We start from the raw sequence: 22,110 nt of genomic DNA on the forward strand, positions 1-22,110 counted from the left end.
CCAGGTCCACTGGATGTAAGATACGTAGTAACGGGCTTAATGCAGTAAGAGAGATCTGGGTTAGATGATATGAGAAGTTTCTAACGATAAGCATAGTTAAGTTCTGCATTAGGCTTGCAAGGGAGGTTGTGGAATACCCATCACTGGAGGTTTTTAAGAATGACAGAAAAACACCCATCCAGGTGGTCTAGGTGTACTTGGTCCCCCTCAGCATGAGGGGCTTGACCTAAATGACCTGTTGAGGTCCTTTCCACACGTACATTTCTGTGATTCTATGGACCAGGACTTGATTGTGCTATAGGCTCTGTAAAAACACAGAACAAAAAGACACTCCTTGCCCGAAAGAGTTCCCTATAATCTTTAGCCCAGTGGTTAGGGCATTCACATAGGATGTGGGAGACCTGGGTTCAATTCCTTCCTCTGTCTGATTTGGAGAAAGGATTTGAACGCAGGTCTTCCACTGTTCAGGAGAGTCCTAACCTATGCTATGCTATCCTCTGATGTGGGGCATCTCTCTCCTGTTGAAGCTGTTCCACTTTAATCAATCACTGAAGCAGGTACTTGAACGTGGATGTCCTACATCCTAGGTGCCCTAACACCCCTTTAGAGTTATTCTGAGTCTAGCCCAATGACTGTTCATTGTTGTTCCTAATGGCAATTTTTACAGAGAGAATAGTGACTAGTCATGATGAATTGAACCTAAGTACCGTAACCACTGGTCTAAAGTTTACCACTAGTCTATAGGCAAGGCACCTCCTGTGCCCACCGTCACCCAGTTTTGTGAATGACATCTCAGTCCTGAAAAATATTTCTGTTTTGGCTGAAATCATTTGGTGAATTCGTATCACCAAAAAGTTTCAGGTTGCCAAAAAATTCATTTTCTTGGCACATTTTTCAATTTGCCGGAAAAAGTCACCAAGTTCTACTAATATGCCAGACAGAAGAGATGCTCCACTCATGCAGGGCTTAGCACCAGAAGTAGTTACCACTCTGCAGTTTCCTGTATTCTCCCTCCCAGCATCTATGCCCTTCTTGTCCCCCATCCAGCTGCATCTCTCTGTCCATTTCTTTTTTCCCTACTACCGTCATAGAGATTCTAAAATGGCAGATAGATGAGGTGAGGCACTGGAAAATAGGAAAATGATTTATGCAGCATCTTGACAGAAAGAGAAACTATGCTACAACTTGCACAACAATGTAACCGTATTATACATGGAGCTCTGTTCAGAGGAAATGATCTTGGGGTTGTTGTGGATAGTTTAATGAAGTTGCTTTTCCCCAATGTGTATCAGGAATGGTTTTAAAAAGGCAAATAAAATATTCTGATGCTTTTTTTAAAGGGATTAAGTATTGCCATTATATAACAGTGATATGTCTGTAGCTTGATTATCGTTTCAGTGTTGATCCATAGAACGAAGTGGCGAATGAGTAGAGGCATAAATACTGAATGCAGAAGAAAAGCCATAGAAACTAGGGTTATTTAGTTTGGAAAGAAGTCATACAAAGTAATAGAATGTATAATGTATTGTCTCATTAAGCAAGAGGACACCTGAAAAAAGGGAAAACTTAAATGAAAAGAAGTGATGCTTTATGTAGCATGTCATCAACTTGTGCAATGTACTTCTGCATGAAGTTGACAAATTTTTTATGAATTAAACAAACCTAGGTATAAATTTCTGTAATATTGGAAAGCTATGATACTAATTAAAGGGAAAATGAACCTTGTGTTTCAGAGAGTAAAATGCGAAAGCGGGGGGGCGGGAAGAATGGTGGCAGTGTGATCCATGCTTTAATTCTGCTACAATGTGTTTCAAGATTATGCTATTCATCTTCCTGTAGCACTGTAAAGTTGACTTGAGTTCAGTGTAGGAGAGTATGTGCTTTCCTCTACAGCACTAGCCATTGCTGGATAGAGGAACCAACAGATGGTTGTGGGACTCATTCATTGGACTGGGACCCAGGAAGCTTGGGTTCAGTTTCCAGGTCAGCCACAGACCTCCTTAGGTAGGTCAATTAATCTATTTCACAGTCTGTAAAATCAGGAGAACATTTCCCTATGTCACAGGGACATTGAGGATAGAATTCATTGACTGTGAGATGTTTAACTATTGAGATAATGGAAGTCATAAAGTACTTAGATAGGCGACGTGATGGACCAGTGATCTGATGTGAGTACATATACATGTGTGTGGATGGGTGGAAGAGTGTGGGCAGATGGAGAGGGGCAATAAAAGAACACAAGTGAACAAATAGAGGCAGAAGAAGAGAAAAGGATAAAGAAAATCTGGTAAGCTTGAAGCAGTATTTTTTGTCAGACAAGAGATTCTCCTTTTGGGAGAGATGAATCAGGCATTTGTAAGTGCTAAAGGAATATGTAAGGGGCGAAAGCACCTGACCAATAGTAGGAAATATGTGTAGTAAAGACAACGGGGATGAGAGGAGTTGGGTCACATTTTTATTAATTAGTAATATGTTTCCAGTCTGTTTTGCATCAGTGTTTTTTTTAAATCTGGGGAAAAGAGCTCCAGCATCCTTTCTTTTTACTACCTCAATTTAATTCTAAACAAGTCTGCAGTACCAGTTCCCACCCATATGTCCTGGCTATGGCTTTATTATGGGACCACATTGGGCCCTAAGCACCAGTAAGTGTTCCTTAGTACATTGAATTCCTTAATCATTGTTTTGCTTTAGTAGCAAACGACCAGATGGATGCTCATCCTTTGGTGTAAGGAAAAAATGGATAATATTTTCAACGTTAGAATTTGAACCAAGTAACTTACAACAGTAGTTGTATGATGCAGTTGTTCACAACACCTGGACATGTATTTTTATATTTCCCCCACTTTTGTAACCAGTAGTTTAATAGTGTTTCTTTGATCATTTCAGAGGTGTGTTTGATGCTTCTCTCAAAATGGCTGGGTTCTATGGACTGTACACCTGGCTGACTCACACCATATTTGGAATTAATATTGTCTTCATACCATCAGGTAAGAACTAAAGCAAACGTTGTTTATTTACAGATGGTAGCTGTGTATCCATATATTGGGCAGTGGCAGTACTGGTTAAATATTGCCTGTATGAAGACCTTCATTTGAAATATTAATAAAATTACACGTGCAAACTGTTAAAAGAATGTTGTTAAGGTTTCAAACTCAAGCACTCAGAAGTAAGGAAATGCCAGAGTTAAGACTGCTTGTATGGTCCCAGGCTTACCAGACTTTTTTGTCCTAATCTACTCCTTTCCCTCCATTCAGTCCACTTATTTGTCTCTTCTGTAATAAGACTGCTTCCTTTGCCACACTTTGGGAGTGTCATTTGGGGATTGTCATTGAGAACATGGAAGAGGGAGGCTCTTTGATCTTGGCACTATTGCCAGGCCAAATTTGGAACAGCTGTAACAGGAGAAGTCTGTCTTCGCCCCTATAGTCCTGGGCTAGAGAGCATGTGCTCTATGGGGATGGCATATGTGCAAGCCTGTTTTTATCTCTGTCACACATACATAAATTGTGAGGGGATGAAGCTTTCTCAACCTGTGGGATTGGCGCATTGCCAGTCTGATTGACATTAGGAGCTATAAGAGACTGGAGGATGCCCAGTGAGGACAGAATCTTTTTTTAGCACCTAAGTACTCTGAATTCTCTCTCAGTTCACACGTGTGAACTGACATATTTCAAAGGCTAATAAATCAGCCAGATTTGGGTAGACTTCCTAGAGACAGCAAAAGGCACATCCTGACATATTTCCAGTCCTGGCTCCAAAGCATGGGATGGTACTGCTGTTCAAAGAACAGGTTGCCATAATTTTTCAATGAAGGCAAATGTATTTTTTCCTAGCCTCTTCCTTGGAAATGGCTGAAGCGTGTTTTTAAAAAAAAAAAAAAAAAAAAGCCAGCCTGTAAAATTTCATGTAAAATTTCATTTTAAAAATGGCATGTAAAATTTCAATGGAAATGGTTAAAATTTAGAAAAGTTACAAGCAATTGAAAACAGGGCCTTGAAAAAAAGAGAAGTATTGGGCAACCTTAATAACAGATAGCTTTACGAGCCCTGTCTATAATTAAAAAATATACATTAATGTTATAAACGTTTTCATATTGCCAATCACAACTGTATTCATGTATAAACAGAAGTTTCTACCTTGGGTTGACATGGCTGCTGCTTCTGCTTGCTTTTTTTATCCCCATCCATTTTGATGTCAAAATCAAGTGTTTTTGATATGGAAAAAATTTAGGTATCAAAATTTTGGAGCTGTGACTTAATTTACCAAAAAAAAAAAGGAAGAGCTGTGTACTCCAAAAGCGTGATCCTCCCACCTTTTTAGTGCCTTAGCCCCATTTAAATTAGTGGGACCACTTGGAATATTTGCACAGTAAAGGTGACAGAGTCTGACCCGAAGTATTTTTTGTAAAATATTACGTTTTGTGATCTCTCCTTCCTAATTTCTGACTTACAATTACTCTGTTAGCATTGGCAGCAATCCTTGGAGCTGTTCCATTTCTGGGAACATACTGGGCAGCTATACCTGCAATTCTAGATCTGTGGCTCACCCAAGGAGAAGGATGCAAAGCCATTTTGCTCTTGGTTTTTCACCTGTTGCCAACGTACTTTGTAGACACAGCAATCTACTCAGATATATCAGGGTAAGTGTCTCACTGAAGACTTCTCGAAGCGTGATACTTTTATAATGTTGAATCACACTCTTGCCTAAATTAACTTATTTATCCAAAGGGTAGTGTGGTGTCGTTTTCAGTGTTTTTAAGCACAAGAACAGATTTCATGAGACCATATAATATATAATAATCTAACTTTTCAGAATGTCAGTACTACTACAAGACTCTTCTCTCAACCCATCCAATCAGAAGTAGTCTGCATATATAAGCCTTACATCATGCCTTGAAAGTCAGCCAACTCTGGCTTTGCTTGAGCAAGAATGGAAGCAAATACAGAAGCATAGGATTTGCCATATATTCTGTATCAGACCAATGGCCCATCTAGTGCATTATCTTCACTCTAGAGTGGCCAGTACAAGATGCTTCAGAGGACAGCACAATAAACGATGAAGTAGGCAAGTACGGATTAACCAGTCCAAAGTAAATGTTTCTTCCAAAATCCCTTCATGCAGAGGTTCAATTGTTTTCTGAGTACAAGAGTTTGGGGCTCTCCTTAAGAATGTTCTGGCTTCAGCCACCAGATGTAAAAATCTAGGGACTATAGGTCAGATTTTTTGTAAAGGTATTTAGGTGCCTAAAGATACAGATAGGCACCTAGCCCTCTTGTAGGAGTTTAGCACTTATGTGCTGATGAAAATCCAACCACGCACCTATTTGCATCTTTAGGCATTTAAATAACTTTAAAATTCCGGCCCTATTGGCTTGAGCTTCTCCTTGATTTCAATTGTTGAGAGAGAAGAGAAGCTCCAAAGCTATGTAGGGTCAAATCCAACCCCGTCAGTTGCACCCAGAATAAAAAGCAGGCAGCTGAAACTTTCAAGTGGCCTTCATATATGTATAACTCCAGTAAGAGCTCATTGTAATGATCTAGTCTGGAGGTGACAAAAATAACTCTGGTTGAGGTCCTCATCTGTGAGGAATGGTCAAAACTTTGTAGTGATGCAGAAATGCAAAAATATGCTCGTAGCCCATGCTCCTATCTCTGCCTTCCGGAGCAATTGTAAATCTAGTAGGATCCTTAAATTATTTTAGCTGGATGCTGGGACAGGTCCCTGAGTTGTTAATTTTTATTATAATGCACCTAGGAATATTCATCAAATCAGAGCATTAGATAGACTGTTTTATTCTATGGGAAGAAAAGATTTGCCATAGTTTTAAAATCATTTGGTCTCATCCGACTGGGCCAGGTAACAATACTATGCAGAGAGAACAGGTCCTTTAATTTCATGTGTTTCTTCAGACTATTGCATTAGTTGCTTTTCTCATGAATTTGTTCCAATAAATGAGGTATAAATTACTACTGTTATCCAATGATAAATTATTTATTCTTGTAGGGACATTGGTCATTAAAAAGCCAATCACTTCATTCTTCCATTTATTCATTAGAATTTTGTTTTTCACCTGCAATGAGATGGGTCTGTTGACTGCTCATAAAATGTCTGTGATAGAGATGAATTTACTAGGGGTCAGAGTAGGAAACCTTACTCTTTTTCCATTAAATAAAACAAACACTCTGATGTCTTGCAGATTAGATTGAGTGCATTAGAAATAGCTATAATTAGGTTATGCAGGGTTATCTAAATATATAAACTGATATTACTCATATCTCATCAAGCAACTGGTTGCAACAGCCGCCTATGTGATTTTTAACAAGCTGGACAGAATATTTTAAATTGACACAACAGTTGGAAAAATTTACAAAGAGTTAAAGAATTCAAGAATCAATCTCTAGTCCTCTTTTTTTTAGTGAGAAACCAAAAGATCTGCCTAAATCCCACCCTCTCAAAATGAAATTTACTTCTGCCTCCACTGTGTATTAGGTCTGATTTATGTCACAAGTGAAGCTGAGTTGTGTGTTTACATTTTGAGTTCCCACTCTGTGCAGTAGTGACAAAGGCCAGAACTACCATAATAGAGGTGGTATAAATCAGGGCTGTGGTGTGTCTTTGGTGTGTGACAGCAACTGCCAGAACTCTGCCTGACTAGCCAATATTCTCATTTCCTTATATTCAGTTCCAAAACCTAAAAATGTGTACTACTTATTTTAAACTACAAGCTTCTCCACACAATTCCTTATTTATTGTCAGTATGTTGGCTTATACACTGTAAGTATGCTGAGCAGGCTAGGTTTTGGTTTTTGCATAATGCTGTTGGTTGGATTTTAGTTTTGTGCCTCAGAACTGTTCCATTTAATTTGAACTGCTAAAGTACAGCAGTGGGGGAGAAGGAGGTACAGATAAAATATTTTCATTTTGACCTATTTTTAATCATCTTTTTAGGACACATCACTTAGGAATGGTTTCTGGATGCTAGATCAGTTAGTTCTTAGAGTGATGTCCCTGTGGGTGCTCCACTTCAGGTGTTGGCTCATCCTCAATCAGAGATTCTAACAGTAGTGCTCGTCCAGGTTGCACATGCATTGTCCCTGTCTCGCAGCGCCATTGGCGCCTCCCTCAGCGCGTGCACAACCCAACCCCCTCAGTTCCTTTCCAACTGTCTGCAGCCCATGACGGAGCTCTCAGCAGTTCAGATGGTTAGCTTGTTTTTAGCAGTTAAATGGTCTCTTTGTAGTATGTTTCATTTGTTATTTGGTTATTTACCTTTCCCTGTTTACCTAATTTAAAAACAAAATTCCTCATAGATTAGAATAAGTTTCCCCTCAGGAAACAAGCCCTTATGCCTGGTTCACCAGGATTTAAACAGTGCACATCCTGCAGGATGCAATGCCAGCATTGGATGGACACTCTCTCAATATGTCCGATGTCTGGGAGAGGTGCACATATCACAAAAGTGCACCCAATTGAAAAAAACTTAAAATCTAGAACCAAGAGATACAAGGACCTCCGACTTAAACTCCTACTAATGGAGAAATCATTGAGACCTACCTCAGACTCTGGCCAACGAACCCGCTCCACACAGAGGATCTCATCATCACAATCTAAAAGAGCTCAATCCTCAAGAAAAGCTTGGCAGAAACGAGCCACAAAACCTTTTTGCCTCAGTGAACTGGCATAAAAGAGGAGCCTGCTGCCAAAATCTCTCTAGTCAATATCAACTATGCCACGACTAAGCACATATGAGGCACTAGGATCCTTGGGTGTCACCTGTTCAGTGGCACTGAAAAACACACAACGCTCTAGTGTGGACTTGAGTCAAAAATAAACTGACCTCCTCTACGATGGCACCGAGATCATTAATACAGGTCATGCTGCCTCTGACCTGTTGCCTGACAACCATTTCAGCACCAGCCCCAACAATGGCGCCGATGAAACCCATGGTACCAACCTGGGCACCAGCAGAAACCTCGGCACACACACACACATCAAAGCGGCGCTATTGCCACCAGAGCAATATATACCTATAACTTAAAATCACAGTTGCCACTATTCAGCACGGTCCTTGCACCGGACCAGGCTTTCACATCTATACCATCCTTGAGTGACAAAGAGAATGAGGAAGAAGGGTCTTTTCCTCTCAATACTCCTCACCTGCCAGACCAACTCCTGAATCCATAAAATATAGATCCCACACCAGATGCAGCCATTGTATAGACCCACACCATGGTTGGGGCCACCCATACCTTTCCCAATGCAATGGCCCCACTGAGATGCCTGGTCTGTTTATACAAGACAGTATAGCAGACCCCCTACCTGTTATAGGGAAAGAATTAGAACACCCTCACAATCAATCCTACCCGCCTCAGAACCACCACCCGAAACATTTGAGGGGAGAGTATCGAGCAAGAACATCACTTCCAACTCATAACTCATCGTCCTCACTTGATGAGGCAATAATATCCTCCTATAACAGATGACTTCAAGCAGTTCCACAAACTATTCAAAAAGGTGGCAAAGAACCTGGAAATCCCACTTGAGGTTGTGTCGAAACACACCACTAACTGCTCCAGATCCTTTACATCTCTACCCCCTCAAAAATCACTTTACCGATTGACATGCTATTAGAACCAGCCAACATCATCTGGCAAACACAGCAACCATTTCACCTATGTATAAGAGGACAGACAAAAAATATTACATTCCATCAAAAGGTATGGACTTTCTTTTCACCTACCCTCTGTGAAGGGAAAACAAGATGGGGTCTCGGGTTTTGCTGAGAACTGATTTTAGAAATGGCTGTAAAAAGCCTGAGATAGAAAATGTTTTTTTAGCAGTTATTTAATCTTAGAATGTTTTGAAGTAATGAAATAGTTAAGAGGTCTAGACGCCAGTAGAGATGGAATGCAGAGAAAGACCTTGTAACTTAGATAAGGAAAGTTGCAAGTATTCAGTTAGAAAAATTCCTAGATAATATTTTTTTAGTATGTATGACCATGGAAACTGTGACATATAAAAACTTGTTTATACTACCCTTATAAATACGGTCAGTTTTTTGGAAGCAAGCGTCATTCCTTACATTTGAAGGGACCACCTTCTTTATGTAAAGAATAAACTCTGATTTTGCTTATCTGTTGTTTGGCTAATTCTGGACCATCCACTAAGGCAACAGACATATTAGTAAGGGCCCCTGAGTTTGGGTTCTTCCACACCTCCACCTAACTCTTTTGTTGTAGAGGCAGTGAATCAACAGGGCAAAAAGCCCTGATGTAGATCCATGCCACAAGATAAGGAATGGAAAAGACTAGACCTATTCAGTCGCAAAGTATATTCATCTGCTACTTGGCAACGCTGTGTGGCGAACTATGCCACATTACTATCAAATTGTGACCACAACTATTCCAAGATCATGGAATTTATTAATGATATCCCTGGGGACAGGAGAGAACAATTTAGATCACTTGTTAACAAAGGACATTTCATGGCCATAAGCACTCTACAGGCCTCTCTTGACATAGCCGACACAGCTGCAAGATCAACAGCTACTGCAGTAGTCATGCATAGGGTATCTTGGCTCCACTCAGTGGCCCTGCCAAAAGAATTACAAGCCACGATAGAGGATCTCCCTTTTGACAAGGAAAAACTTTTTGCCACAAAGACGAATGGGGCCCTCCACACAATGAAGGACTCTCAGACCACATTACGTACACTTGGCATATACACACCTGCAGCAAGGAGAAAACAATGTAGGTATCAGCCATATCAACGCAGGTACCACCAGTACACTCAACATTAAAGACATTACGAACCACAACGTAACAAAGACAACACAACCATCAACACTACCATCATCTATGAAACAACAATTTTGAGAACTTGGTCGAGGGTCTGAACGACCTCCCTCACCAATCAGTGCTGACAATATGAGCTTTGGACGTCCCACTTGGGACATCAACTACGCCCTTTTCAACAAAGGTGGGCTTCTGTGACAATGGACACATGGACATTGTACGCTCAGGATACTCAACCCCATTCACATCCTACTCAACTCCTACGCCATCCCTTTTCAGGGACCCCTTTCATGAACACTTAAGACAGCAGATGAATCACCTTCTACTTCTAGGTGCCATAGAACAAGTACTTCTACTACACAGAGGAAAGAGGTTTTATTCTCACTACTTTTTAACCCAAAAGAAGTTTGTGAGGATAAAACAATTCAAGATGGTCACACTATCTACCATAATACCAGCACTGGAACAGGGGTCACTGGTTTTCAGCCCTTGAATTACAGGATGCCTACTTCCATATAACAGTTCATCCAGCACACAGAACATTCTTCAGATTTATGTGTTGAGGAAAGGCCACTACCAATACAAATTACTACCCTTTGTCCTTTCCACAGCACTGAGGGTATTTTCAAAAATGCTTATTGTAGTAGCAGCACACCTACGCAAGCAAGAAGAAATAATATTTCCATACCTAAATGACAGCTTTTTTAAAAGCACAGAACCAGACAGAAGCCATTCAAGTCACTCAATGGACAATATCACTCTTTCAAGACCTAGGATTAAAATATTAAATGTACAAAAGTCCACTTTGAAACCAGTACAACAACTGGAATTTATAGGTGCTCATCTAGACACATTAAGAACCAAAGCATCATAGCCGGGTAAAAGGTTTATCACCATAACCAACTTAATATCATCGGTAATAAACAGCCTGAACATAACTGCACATACATGTCTCCAACATCTGGGACACATGGCAGCCACACATGCGACTACACGTGCTGCCTCCACGGCTGGCTTACAACCATCTACAAGCCACACAAACCCAGCTTAAACAAAAACTTTACAATGCCGAATAGGATCAAAAACTCCTTACAATGGTAGAAACAGCTCATCGACATGTGTTCAAGGATTCCATTCTCACAGGAACCACCCTCGATAATTACGACAGACATATTGTTGATAGGATGGGAAGCTAACCTACGGAATCATACGACCCAAGGTTGCTGGTCCCAAACTGCAACATATATCCACATAAATCTACTAGAACTCTATGTAGTACACAACCCACGCACTCATTTCCTCCCACTCATAAAAACAAGACAATAAGAATGACAGATAACATTGCATGCATGTTCTACATAAATGTCTAGGGAGGAGAACGATCCCAGACCTATGCACCAAAGCGATGAAACTATGGAATTGGTGCATTCAGAACAATATCAGCATATCAGCTGCCTACTTACCAGGATGCCAGAACATGACAGCGGATATCAGACAATTTGGTTGAAACCATGAGTGGGAACTGAATGAGATGATCCTACAAGACATATTTCAGCGATGGGGTCACCCAACCATGGACTATCTTGAGACAATACAATCACAAATGTCTTCGCGTCTGTTCAAGAGCAGGTCTGGGAACCTAATCAATGGGAGACACCTTTCTCCTCAAATGGGAGCCACCTCTCCTATACGCGTTCCCACCCATACCAATGATATCTAGAATAATACACAAAATATGCATCAACAGAGCAAAGGTGATAGTGATAGCGCCCACATGACCTATACAAACTTGGTATTCCTACCTGCTCCAGATCTCAGTATGCACAGCACTCTCCCACTACACAACGATCTTCTATCCCAAGGCAACGGGAGGATTCGCCACCCAAATGTGGACAAATTTCTCTTAAAGGCCTGGCTCTTACATGGTTCCGTCAGGAAGAACTAGAGTGCTCAGATCAAGTAAAACACCATTACTAAACAGCAGGAAAACAACAACATGGAAAAAGCCTTAAAGGGACAAACTGCAAAGGGCTTGTTGTGTGGCGGGGGATGATCGCAGCTTGGATTTTAAACCCATTCACCACATGGTGAGTGGGGGGGATGCTGGCTGCCTTGCTTGCAGAGAAGAATCCTACCATGCAGTGAGGGACAAGGTAGCCCTCCTCTGAAAACTTTTTTCAAGCGAGGGAGGGATAACAAATTACATACATTAAATTTTCAATTTTTATATCAACAGATGATACACAAAGTGTTTAACACACAAAACAAACATTGAGCCCTGCATAAGCACCCATAGCAGTCAACGAAACGCATGAGATCCCCCTCGCCTTCCCCCCGCCAAACAACGTGCAGGGACAGAAATGCTAATAAGAAAGAAAACTCACCAGATGTGCCTTCCACGGGATCATTTGTGCTGTCGTGTGTGCTGGTGGACTGCTTGGGGGTCAGGAATAACTCTAAGCCTCAGCTCGACTCCATCTGGAGCACATTTGGGCTTTGCAGTAGCCGTGATGAGAACAGTGGGAAAGCTCTCTCCACACTGGTAGCAAACACAGGAAATGAAGATTCAAATTTTCCTTGGGCTGCTTGAGGGGAGGGGACTTTGAAATGGGGCATTATGGGATAGCTTCTGGAGGCCAATTAATTCGAATTAAGACCAGTTGCGTCTACACTGACACTAATTCAAATTAACAGATTCTAATTAGGCGCTACACCACTTGCAGAGGTGGTCTTAATTCAATTTTAAAGGCTCCTTAATTCGAATTAACAATGTGCAAGTGTAGACATGGAAGTAATTAATTCGGATTAAGGGATTTTAATTCGACATAAGCCACCAGTGTAGACCAGGCCTAGGTGTTAGAGGCACACTAGTATTTTATCTAGATAGACCCAAACCCTTCAGAATATCTTCAAAACTCTTTGTATCCATTGTGGAATGATCCAAGGGCGCAGTCATCTGCACACAGAAACTATCGAAATGCATCTCTGTGTGCATTCCAACAAAAAGAATTTACAAATCCCACAAGGAGTCAGAACACATTCCACCAGAACAATGTCTACATCTATAGCATTCCTCAACAATGTACCACTCATAGACGTTGGTAGAGCAGCTAGTTGGGCTTCAGAACACATTCACAAAACATTATGTTGTCAATCAGATGTCAGTTTCAGATACATTGATAGGCCTAACAGTATTATCATCTATTACTCAAGCAACTCCAAAGTCCCTTCCATCCAATGAGGGATACTGCTCTAGAGCCACATAAAGTGGAGCACCCTCAGGGACACCACTCAAAGAGGAAGAGAAGGTTACTCACCCTGGGCAGTAATTGAGGCTCTTTGAGATGTGTACCCCTGTGGGTGCTTCACTACCCACCCTTCTCCCCTCTACTTTGGAGTTCAAGGCAGGGACTCTACGGTAGAGAAGAAACTGAGAGGTTGAATCATGCATGTGCTGAGCAAGGCACCAACGGCACCATGAGACTGGGACGATGAATATGTCATCTGGATGAGCACTGCCATTAGAAATCTCCAATTGAGGATGCATCAACACCTAAAGTAGAGCACCCACAGGGGGACACAGCTTGAAGAACCTCAGTTACTGCACCTCTTAATTTTTACTAGGGATGGTTGAAAGTTTTAAAAATGTGAATGTTTTTACCCTGTTTTTAGATTAAATGTTTGAAATTTTCCCTTCTCTTTTTAAACAACTATAGAGCAACTTTTAATTTCAAGTTTCAGCTTAATTTTGAATTTAAAAGGAAATTCAGCTATTTTTTCCTTTTTCCCCAACTAGTTGTACTCACAGATGCTGTTCCATTGTGCATTTGTGTGTGGGCTAGTGCCAAGTCTTTAATTATGTAGCTGCATCTTTCCAAGTGGCTCATTTGCTATCTTTTATTTGTAGTGTTGGCTTCTTCTGCTATAGGATTTCCTTAGTGAGGCAGGCAGGACGTGATAAAATGGCAGCTTTAGATTTTCTGTATCGAACAGCAATAGGGGTGATAGCCAGGCCTTCACACATAGACAGTTGCCACAATCTTAGAGAGCCGTTGTTGTTTGGCTGCTCCCAAACCTGTGTTTCCTAAATGGCTTTGTGATGCGTAAGACAGCTAAAATCAAATGTCTTTAGGTATTTCCATTAATTTATGTGTTACCATTCTGCAAACGAAAATTAATTCCAGTGAGAATATGAAACGTTTTGAATCTACAAACTACTTTTTTGTTAGCGTGCGCACTGTTTAGGGCACACGTGACGTGTCATCGTTTAGTAATTAGAGTTTACATGAAGACAAGTGTTGCTAGCCATCTTATAAATTGTAATTTAAAGATCTTTAGAAAGATTGTATTTTATGATTAGCCTTTAGCATTTCATTTTGAAATCTGAAGCCTGCCTAGAATCAACTACTTGGAACACAGGAACAGAGACTCTCCCTTCTTGAGTGAGTGGAAAGTGTCTGCTATATTGTGGAGATTACCAAAATCAAATGCTAATTAATAATACTAGAATGTTTGTACTCACAACATTTATAGCACTCTGTAGTTGTCAGTTTGATACACTAAATAACATTTGCTAATCAGTCCACACTTTCATAAATGATGCTATTTGCTATTATAAAATATTTCTCTATAGTAACTTATCCTCCTTATGCTGTAATTCCAGAGGTGGCCATCCCTACCTGACAGGCCTCGCAGTAGCTGGTGGAGCATATTACCTGGGATTGGAAGGAGCGATCATAGGACCAATACTACTTTGTATACTGGTGGTTGCCTCTAACATATACAGTGCCATGTTAGTGAGTCCAACAAATTCACTTCCCACGCCATCACAAACACCATGGCCTTTGCAGATATACCAGTAAGTGATAAAATAGTGTGGTGTAGAATGCATCAGACTACGTAAGAACAAACAAGCTTATTATAAACGGGTCTATTCGTTGTGAGGTTTGGGAAGAATTGGTTATTCTATAATATACTAGAAATAAAAACTGTGACGTGAATTGTTGTTTTCAAAGCGGCCTAAAGAATCTTACGGCAATCATTGATATAAATAAGGGGTAAGATTAATGATTGTGGGCTTGATCCTGTATTTTTTGCTCACACAAATAGTACCGATATTTCCAATGGGGACTACTCACGTGAAAAAAAGATTGGGCACCATGGTAAATTTCTAAAATGTCTAGTCTTATGTGATTAAATTATGTTCTAAAGCTTTCCATGTTTGTGCAGTCCTACAATATACAGTAATCTTGGAAATATGCATTTTATCATCCTCTTCCTTTTGTTGTGAAAAAGCGTTTGTTTGCTGTCCCTCAGTAACTGAATTTTTTTTTTTTCAGGCCATCTAGAGAGAGTCCTGAGGAGATGAAAATAGCCACAGAGTGAGATATATACTATGTTGCACCTGATCAGCATGAAGTTGTCACTCTCTTCTACCTGCATTGAGTCAGAACAGTCGTGGCCTTCTGTTCATCTTCCAGCTGTGCCTAGTGACAGCTCACAGTGAAGCACAGTTTAAAAAAAAAAAAAAAAAAAAACACCTCACATCTGCTGGCCTTACATTATTAAGCACTTTGCAAGAGAGACTGTCTGCTTCCCATCACTTTGCATATTAACATACAGACTGAGTTCAGATGCCTTGTTTGTAGACTTTTTTCTTCATAAAAAGACCGTAAGAAGGACAAGTCCTATCCACTGGAGTCAAGGTTAACTTCTGCTGAAATGACTAACATGACTTTTATTTCTTTGGATGTTTTCATTATTATATTTTTCATAGCTTTAAACAAGCTAAATCCCAAGTCCTTTGTTCCAGGAATCTTTAGTTGATCTAAGGGTGTATTTACCTGTAGAGATGCCAAAACTTTTAAAGGTGTGAAGCACCTGCTAATAAAAGAAAATATAGTGTAATTATCTGCTGATTCTCAAAGCATTTTGAGAGGTGTGAAAGTCAACATCTATTAATAACACTTTAAGCTTAATTTATTTATAAATTAATAGTGTTACGTTGTCATGGATAGATGCTTCCACTTGCACATTGTGTTAAGTGTACGTTATCCTCATGTGGAATAGGAGTGTTTGTAAAAACAATTTAATTCTTGAGCTCGCTTTTGCAGTTAAATTTAGTATTCTACTGTTTTGATTTGTAGATGAAACTTACTTAATGCATTACAGTCTCAGTAAGATGTACCCAAAGTCCCAATGGATTCTTGCCAAATTTAACCAAAGGACTTAAATTTTTCCAGGCAGAGGTAACATCAGATTACCATATCTAGTTACAGTATTTGGAGGATGCTGAATGATTGTGTTCATACTTTATTTTCATTTATTGAGAAAGTAATAATCAAGAGGATGTGAGATGATGGCGAGAAGGGAAAGGCGCAAGAAGGCAGAGATCTCAAATTTTAAAATGTGTTCTTGTGCTGAGCACCAAATTAAAGTACAATAGAGCTTGCTTTCCCAATCTGGAGTTGTCCTTAAATTGCAGATTAAGTGGCACCGAAAGCTTTTCATAACTTGGTTATTAATGTAGGTTTGAAACTGTGGTTTATTAGCACCAAAAAAAGTAATTAAATTTAGTTTTGTGAAAGTTCTTAGACTCAAATCAGACATGGTGAGCAAAAAAATTTTTACTGCAAATACTTGGTCAAAGAACACACTCAGATCGGATCAGGAACAAATACAAATAAGCTTCTATGTTGTGTTTCTTAAACCAGAGCAAAACCATAAAGTTACTGATTGAATCTACCTTGAATTTATGACGGTTTCTTCATTCTGATTTATACAAAAATAACAGGCCATGTCATACACTTCATCTCTGCATGCATTATAATACAGCTATAGTACAAATCTGTCCATGTCAGATTGGGTTGTTCAATAACCCAGGGGTCTGGCTCAACACAAGTAAGTGAGGGTGTAATAGATCTCTACTAGATTTTTGAATGACAGTGCGCACATTTATAGCTAAAATGTCAAAGACTGGAGTTTAGTTTTCCATCTAAACAGGGCTCTAAAGCAATCTAATACTTAGAGAAGTACAACTGTAGGTTTGCAAATAAACTGAAAAGCAATATGTATTAAGATTTTTAAAGAGGAGACCTTTGAAAAGTAGAGTCTAAATTAGTGTCTGCAGTTTTGCACATGAAACTTTTTATGCATAAATGTAGGGTTGTGTATGTAGCTTCTGCACTTGCAAAAATTCAGGTGCAAATTTGGAGGCTAGATTGATGCCCCTTTGTAAATTTGGCCTGTAGGCTTTGACTTATATTTGCTAAATAGAGAGGATTTCATATTTAAAGCCTTCTCTTGTACCTACGTATTGGAATTTTTATAGGTCATTTCAGTGTGTTGCAAAGCAGGGGCACAATACATGTAGTTGTGATTGGAGTAACTGCCCTAACTTTGAATTTCCTTGCTTTTGTGGAACCAAATTAGACCCTTTACATTATTTAACAACATTTTGTTTCATAAATGACAATTATGGAAAAAGTCAGGATCTCAGTAAGAGTATAAATATTGTTGTAGTACGCACACTAGCATATGTCTGATAGACTATAATGACTCTTGGGAAACGGCTACATTCTGTTATTTTAGTGTATTCTACAGTGCTGAGCAGTGTTACGATTTAGTTTTGGTTTATCAGATCATCGTGTACCTAGGCAGCTTTTGAAGAGAGTTGTCACTTGAGAGAAAAATGTTTAAAATGTATACAACTAACAAGAATCCATAAACTTTAATGTTTTTACACTTTTCCCTGGCTGATTTTTCCTCACTACTGAAGATGTATTAAGTGTTTTCTATATTATATAGCATGTTCACTTCTAACCTGATCTTTCATAACCCCATGTTACTGAATTTTTGATGTCACAGTCATTTCCATGCTACCAGATTGTGATGTCATAAACAAATGCTGATTACTTTACTAAAATCACGGAGGAAAATCTCTGATGTGAGGGGAGAGTTCTTTTTCAAACACAAATATCTTCAATAGTAGCAAAAAATTTAAACTAAGATGACATGTTTTTGCTATTCTGAAATGTTCCTTCCCCAGTGTGGAAAAAATCTCTGTGTATATGGCATTGATACGATATGCATTGTCTGTTTGTTTTTATGTATGCCTTTTTTAAAAACTAATACTTGAGGCTTCCAGTCTTCAACTCAAACTAATGTTTGCCATTAAGAACCCACTAATAAAGCTGTAAATTCCCAGTAAACCTAGATTTAAAATCCCATACTTTGTGCCATGTCTGTATCTGAGGAGCAAAGGCTTTGTTCCAGGTCCCTTTGAGGCATAAGACTCAATGGCAATACAGTAACAAGTAAAATCTGCTTTTAAAAACACCATGTCAAAATACTTAAATACTTACATTCTTAATAAATTTAAAGAAAACAGAATCTTTATGTATAGACTTCTTCTGGAAAAGTATACCAACTTTGTATATCCAGTATGCGTTTTTAACATGTCTGTTAGTGTTTAAAAAGAATTGTCACTAAGATCCTGCATATTTTCATTTTCAACAAATCCATTTTTATTTGTGGGAAACATACAGCATCTGAAATGTCTTTTTAAATCAACTTTCAAATTACCAAACTAATTTTATCCATGTTTTTCTTTTTGGGGGGAGGGGAGGAGAAGGGGGAGAGAGAGAGAGGAAGGAAGGAAAAAAAAAAACATTCTGAGTATGGCTCTTTGTATGAAAAGAAACATCTTTGAGTAATACTTTTGATCCAGCTGTAGATCCGAGAAAAAATTATCATTGATAGACCCTTTCATCTGGTGGCATTTTGAACAGGGACCTACCTCTTTTTACTCTGTGTTTATAAGCCCTAGAACGATACAGCCTTGATCTAGTCTGGGTCGTCTTGGCATTACTATAATAAGATGTTTCAAGGATAGTAGTCAGATTTAACAGTGTGTGTGCAAATAAAGAATCAGTCATTTTAATGAGTTGTTAAAGGGATGTTATTCATATTAGTCATCATGAGATGGTGCTCAGCAGTGGAATAAGGATGTCAATATAAGGTGTGTCAGCTATGGTGCTGTCATGCTTTTCTAGCACATTGTTAATCCCAAGTACAACATTATCAATAACTCTATTGTACTAACATACATTTCAGTAGAATTTCTTCCTTTTTTATTAAATTGGAGGGTTTAGGCACATGAATTTTAGTTAGTGATTGTTGAATTAGGAAATAATTCCTTACAAAACTGCAGACTGCAATAAAAAAATTGCAGAAAATGTAACTGTTTTCTCTATATTAAACATAATGCTAATTTCATTTCCAAAAAAATGTTAATACAGCAAAAATGTGAAATCCTCCCTTAAAAAGTCTGAACCTAAATGCATCAGAAACCCCTTTAAAAAAAAAAAAATTAAAGAAAATTCTGCCAGAGTTAGAGTTAACCTCCTTATTTTAAACAAAATTGATACAGTGCGAATCCTAGTTCTAGGGTCACTAGATTATTGATAAGGCTGCTGCTCCAGCAGACTTAATACAGTGAGGCTGGAAGGACACCAAGATGCAAGTGTCCAAGATGGCACTTCGCATCCCTGAGTGGCAGAATGGCCCACCACTGTGGCCTTCATACAAATGTTCACTGTTTGCATTATGAATATGTCTGCTTAGGCACAGTCACTTTCACTCCAAAGCACAATGCTTGATTTATAGTAACTACTGTGAAAATAGACTATACTTTTAAAAAATGGATTTGCATTAAAGATGTGTATTTTTTGGAATTAAAGTTAGCAGACATTGTTTAATATTGAAAGCAACATTTAATGTTCTGTAGACATAGTTTCAGGGAAAGTTTCATAGTTTCAAGAGAGAATAGTGGATTCCATTCTTCTAGTTACAATTTACATGCCTTAACCCAATAGATCAATCTTCTCCAGAACTCCCTTCTCTTATTTGGATTATTATGAAAGTAAAAACAGTATTTTCTCTTCCTCTTGGGTCATTCCAGTGAATTACAGAATATAGCAATGCAGTTCCCTTTCAGTCCCAATTCTCTGAAATAAAATGGCCTAAAGTTTTTAAATCATGCAGATTTAATCTTTAATCTGGTATTGTTCTTTACTGTTAGTTTTAGTGGTAAAGTGTATAAATATGAACAGAATGTCTTCAGATTATTTTTAACTGGCAAACTTTCTCTTAGGATTCCTACAACTAAAATTTGGTGTTGCCTGTACATAGTGGAAATAAACATTTTCTGAAACTGTCTATATATAGTAAACAATAATAGGCAGAGAGAGTGGGGAGAAGCTGGCAAATGTCTGTTCAGATGACTAAGTAAACTGTTCTGATGTAATAGTGGAACAAAACCAATAAACATCACTCTTTCTAGTAACGGCTCAAGAGTCAGAACTTGGAGCCAGTTAGTCCTGAAAGTATTTGCACTGGTCCACCAAAGCACTTGTTGCCTTAATAGATCATGAAATATCAGGCCTTCAAATCCCCAAATATTGTTACTGTTTTTTCTCCCCCAGTTATAATTTGACATTTTAGTATCTGGTATTTCATGGATTACTAGAATTGGAGATAATTGCTTTATGCCTTTTGTAAGATACCTTCCAAGATTCAAGAAGGCATGCTGCTACAGCAGTTGGCCTCTTTCAGAAAAGCATTTCTCTTTAGGACAACATTTAAGCAAACCCCATTCAAGTCAATATTAAAACCAAGTGAGTTCTGGTGTGCTGCCCTAAGTGCTTGTATTATAAAACTGAAGATGGCAGCATTTAGAATCATGTTGGAATTAAAGCTGGTGGGGGAGGAAAATATTGAGATTTTATATTTTTCTAGTAGAATACAGCATTCATTTTATAGCCCTGATGGGTTTTCAATATGTTGAAATTAAAAACTGTTTTACTCAGCCTAGCCTTGTGGGATTTTTTTGTTTTGGGGGGTTATTTTTTGTTCAATGGATGTGGGTAAGCGATAACAGGTCTTTGACTTCTGGTAAAAGTAATTTTCATTCACTGCGCAAGGCTCCGACATAGTCACAGTGTAACAGAAAGAATGATAGTTACATCAGAACAAATGTCTGTTAAGTGAAAAAACAAATGTAGTTCCAGGCTTAGTGCTGGAATAATAAACAAAACCACCACAGCTGGCCTCTTTGCTGCTAGTCTCAGCCCAGAATGCCTAGTCAAAGCAGTGTCAGTTAAGATTATTGCACTCTTATTGCCTATGACTGAATTGCTCTATGGATGGATGTCTTCAGTCTCCAGTGTCATCAGTTTGGTGTATTTCACATGCACTAAATTCAGTCAAATGTTCACCTTTTTAAAAAAGTAATAAAACGTCACTGTGCAGCATTCAGTGAAAGTTGAGACTTCTTGTGTTTGTGGGTTTTTGTTGTTTAGTTTTGATTTTACTGAGTAAGAGCTAAGTAATTAGCATATATGTACTAACCAATATTTGGTGTTTTAGTAGGGGGCAGTATAACTTTTTTTTTGTATATGTTTGGCTAAAATCAGATCCAAAGAAACTGTACGACATTGGATTCTAAGACTAAGTTTAGCTAAATGTCACCACAGACCTTTTGAATTAAAGCATCAGTTATTGTGCCTGACTTCAGGTGCGCATTTCTATTTCAAATTGTTTGTGGGGATTGGAGAAGTAACTTCCACTGTCCATTGTCATGATGATCTGTGTGTGTAAATTAACGTGGTACATCTTCAGAATAAAAATTGTATTCCAAATTAATAATACCTGAATTGGTATTTTATAGTAACTGTTAACTGCATGTATAATACCTTGAAAAGGTACCTGTGCCCATCTATGGTGGAACAAGACACATTGGGTGCTATTGATAAGAACTCTTGAGTAGACTGAATAATTATTTAAAAACTTATTTTATTTTTGACTATTCAAAACATTTTGTTTCCTAGTAAAGAGGTTTCTTGTAGCAGCTATTAAAAGCTTTTGACACAATATTGTATGCACATTGCAGTTCTTTGTAAACACAAAAGTTTAATATGTTTTGAAATAAAAATCTGTGCTGAATGTTTAAAAGAAGGCTGGGTTTTTGTTAATGGTTGAGTGACAGTATAGTTGAACTGAATAAGCATTATGGTAAATTTGAGTGGATTCCTGGATGTAATTGTTCAAACAGGTACAGTACAATAACACTACTGGACACCCTGGAGATTAATAGTTCATGCTTAGCAGCACTTTGTGCTCTCTAATGGTGTTTTCAGTACAATTTACTATGGGGAACAAAAATTATAGTAATCTGGTATCACAAAGCACAATTTTAGAGCATTTCAGATGACCACAAAACAGGAGTGGTCAAATACAGCCTACATGGCTGCTCTCT

General features: G+C 38.7%; 1 protein-coding gene across 1 annotated transcript in view; it reads left to right on the top strand.

The window, feature by feature from the left end:
- TMEM245 (transmembrane protein 245) overlaps nt 1–15,704 on the top strand; it is a 128,714-nt gene extending 113,010 nt beyond the window's left edge. Inside the window, exons 14-17 of the mRNA XM_067569945.1 lie at nt 2,887–2,987; nt 4,465–4,639; nt 14,458–14,652; nt 15,134–15,704. Coding sequence (XP_067426046.1) covers nt 2,887–2,987; nt 4,465–4,639; nt 14,458–14,652; nt 15,134–15,179 — 517 coding nt within the window. The 3' untranslated portion in view covers nt 15,180–15,704. The remainder of the gene's footprint in view (nt 1–2,886; nt 2,988–4,464; nt 4,640–14,457; nt 14,653–15,133) is intronic.
- The last annotated feature ends 6,406 nt before the right edge of the window (nt 15,705–22,110 follow it).

The sequence above is a fragment of the Emydura macquarii genome, unplaced genomic scaffold (genome assembly GCF_026122565.2).
Source record: "Emydura macquarii macquarii isolate MOO-44397 ecotype Brisbane River unplaced genomic scaffold, CSIRO-AGI_Emac_v2 contig_2975, whole genome shotgun sequence".
In the NCBI taxonomy this organism is placed as follows: Eukaryota; Metazoa; Chordata; order Testudines; family Chelidae; genus Emydura; species Emydura macquarii.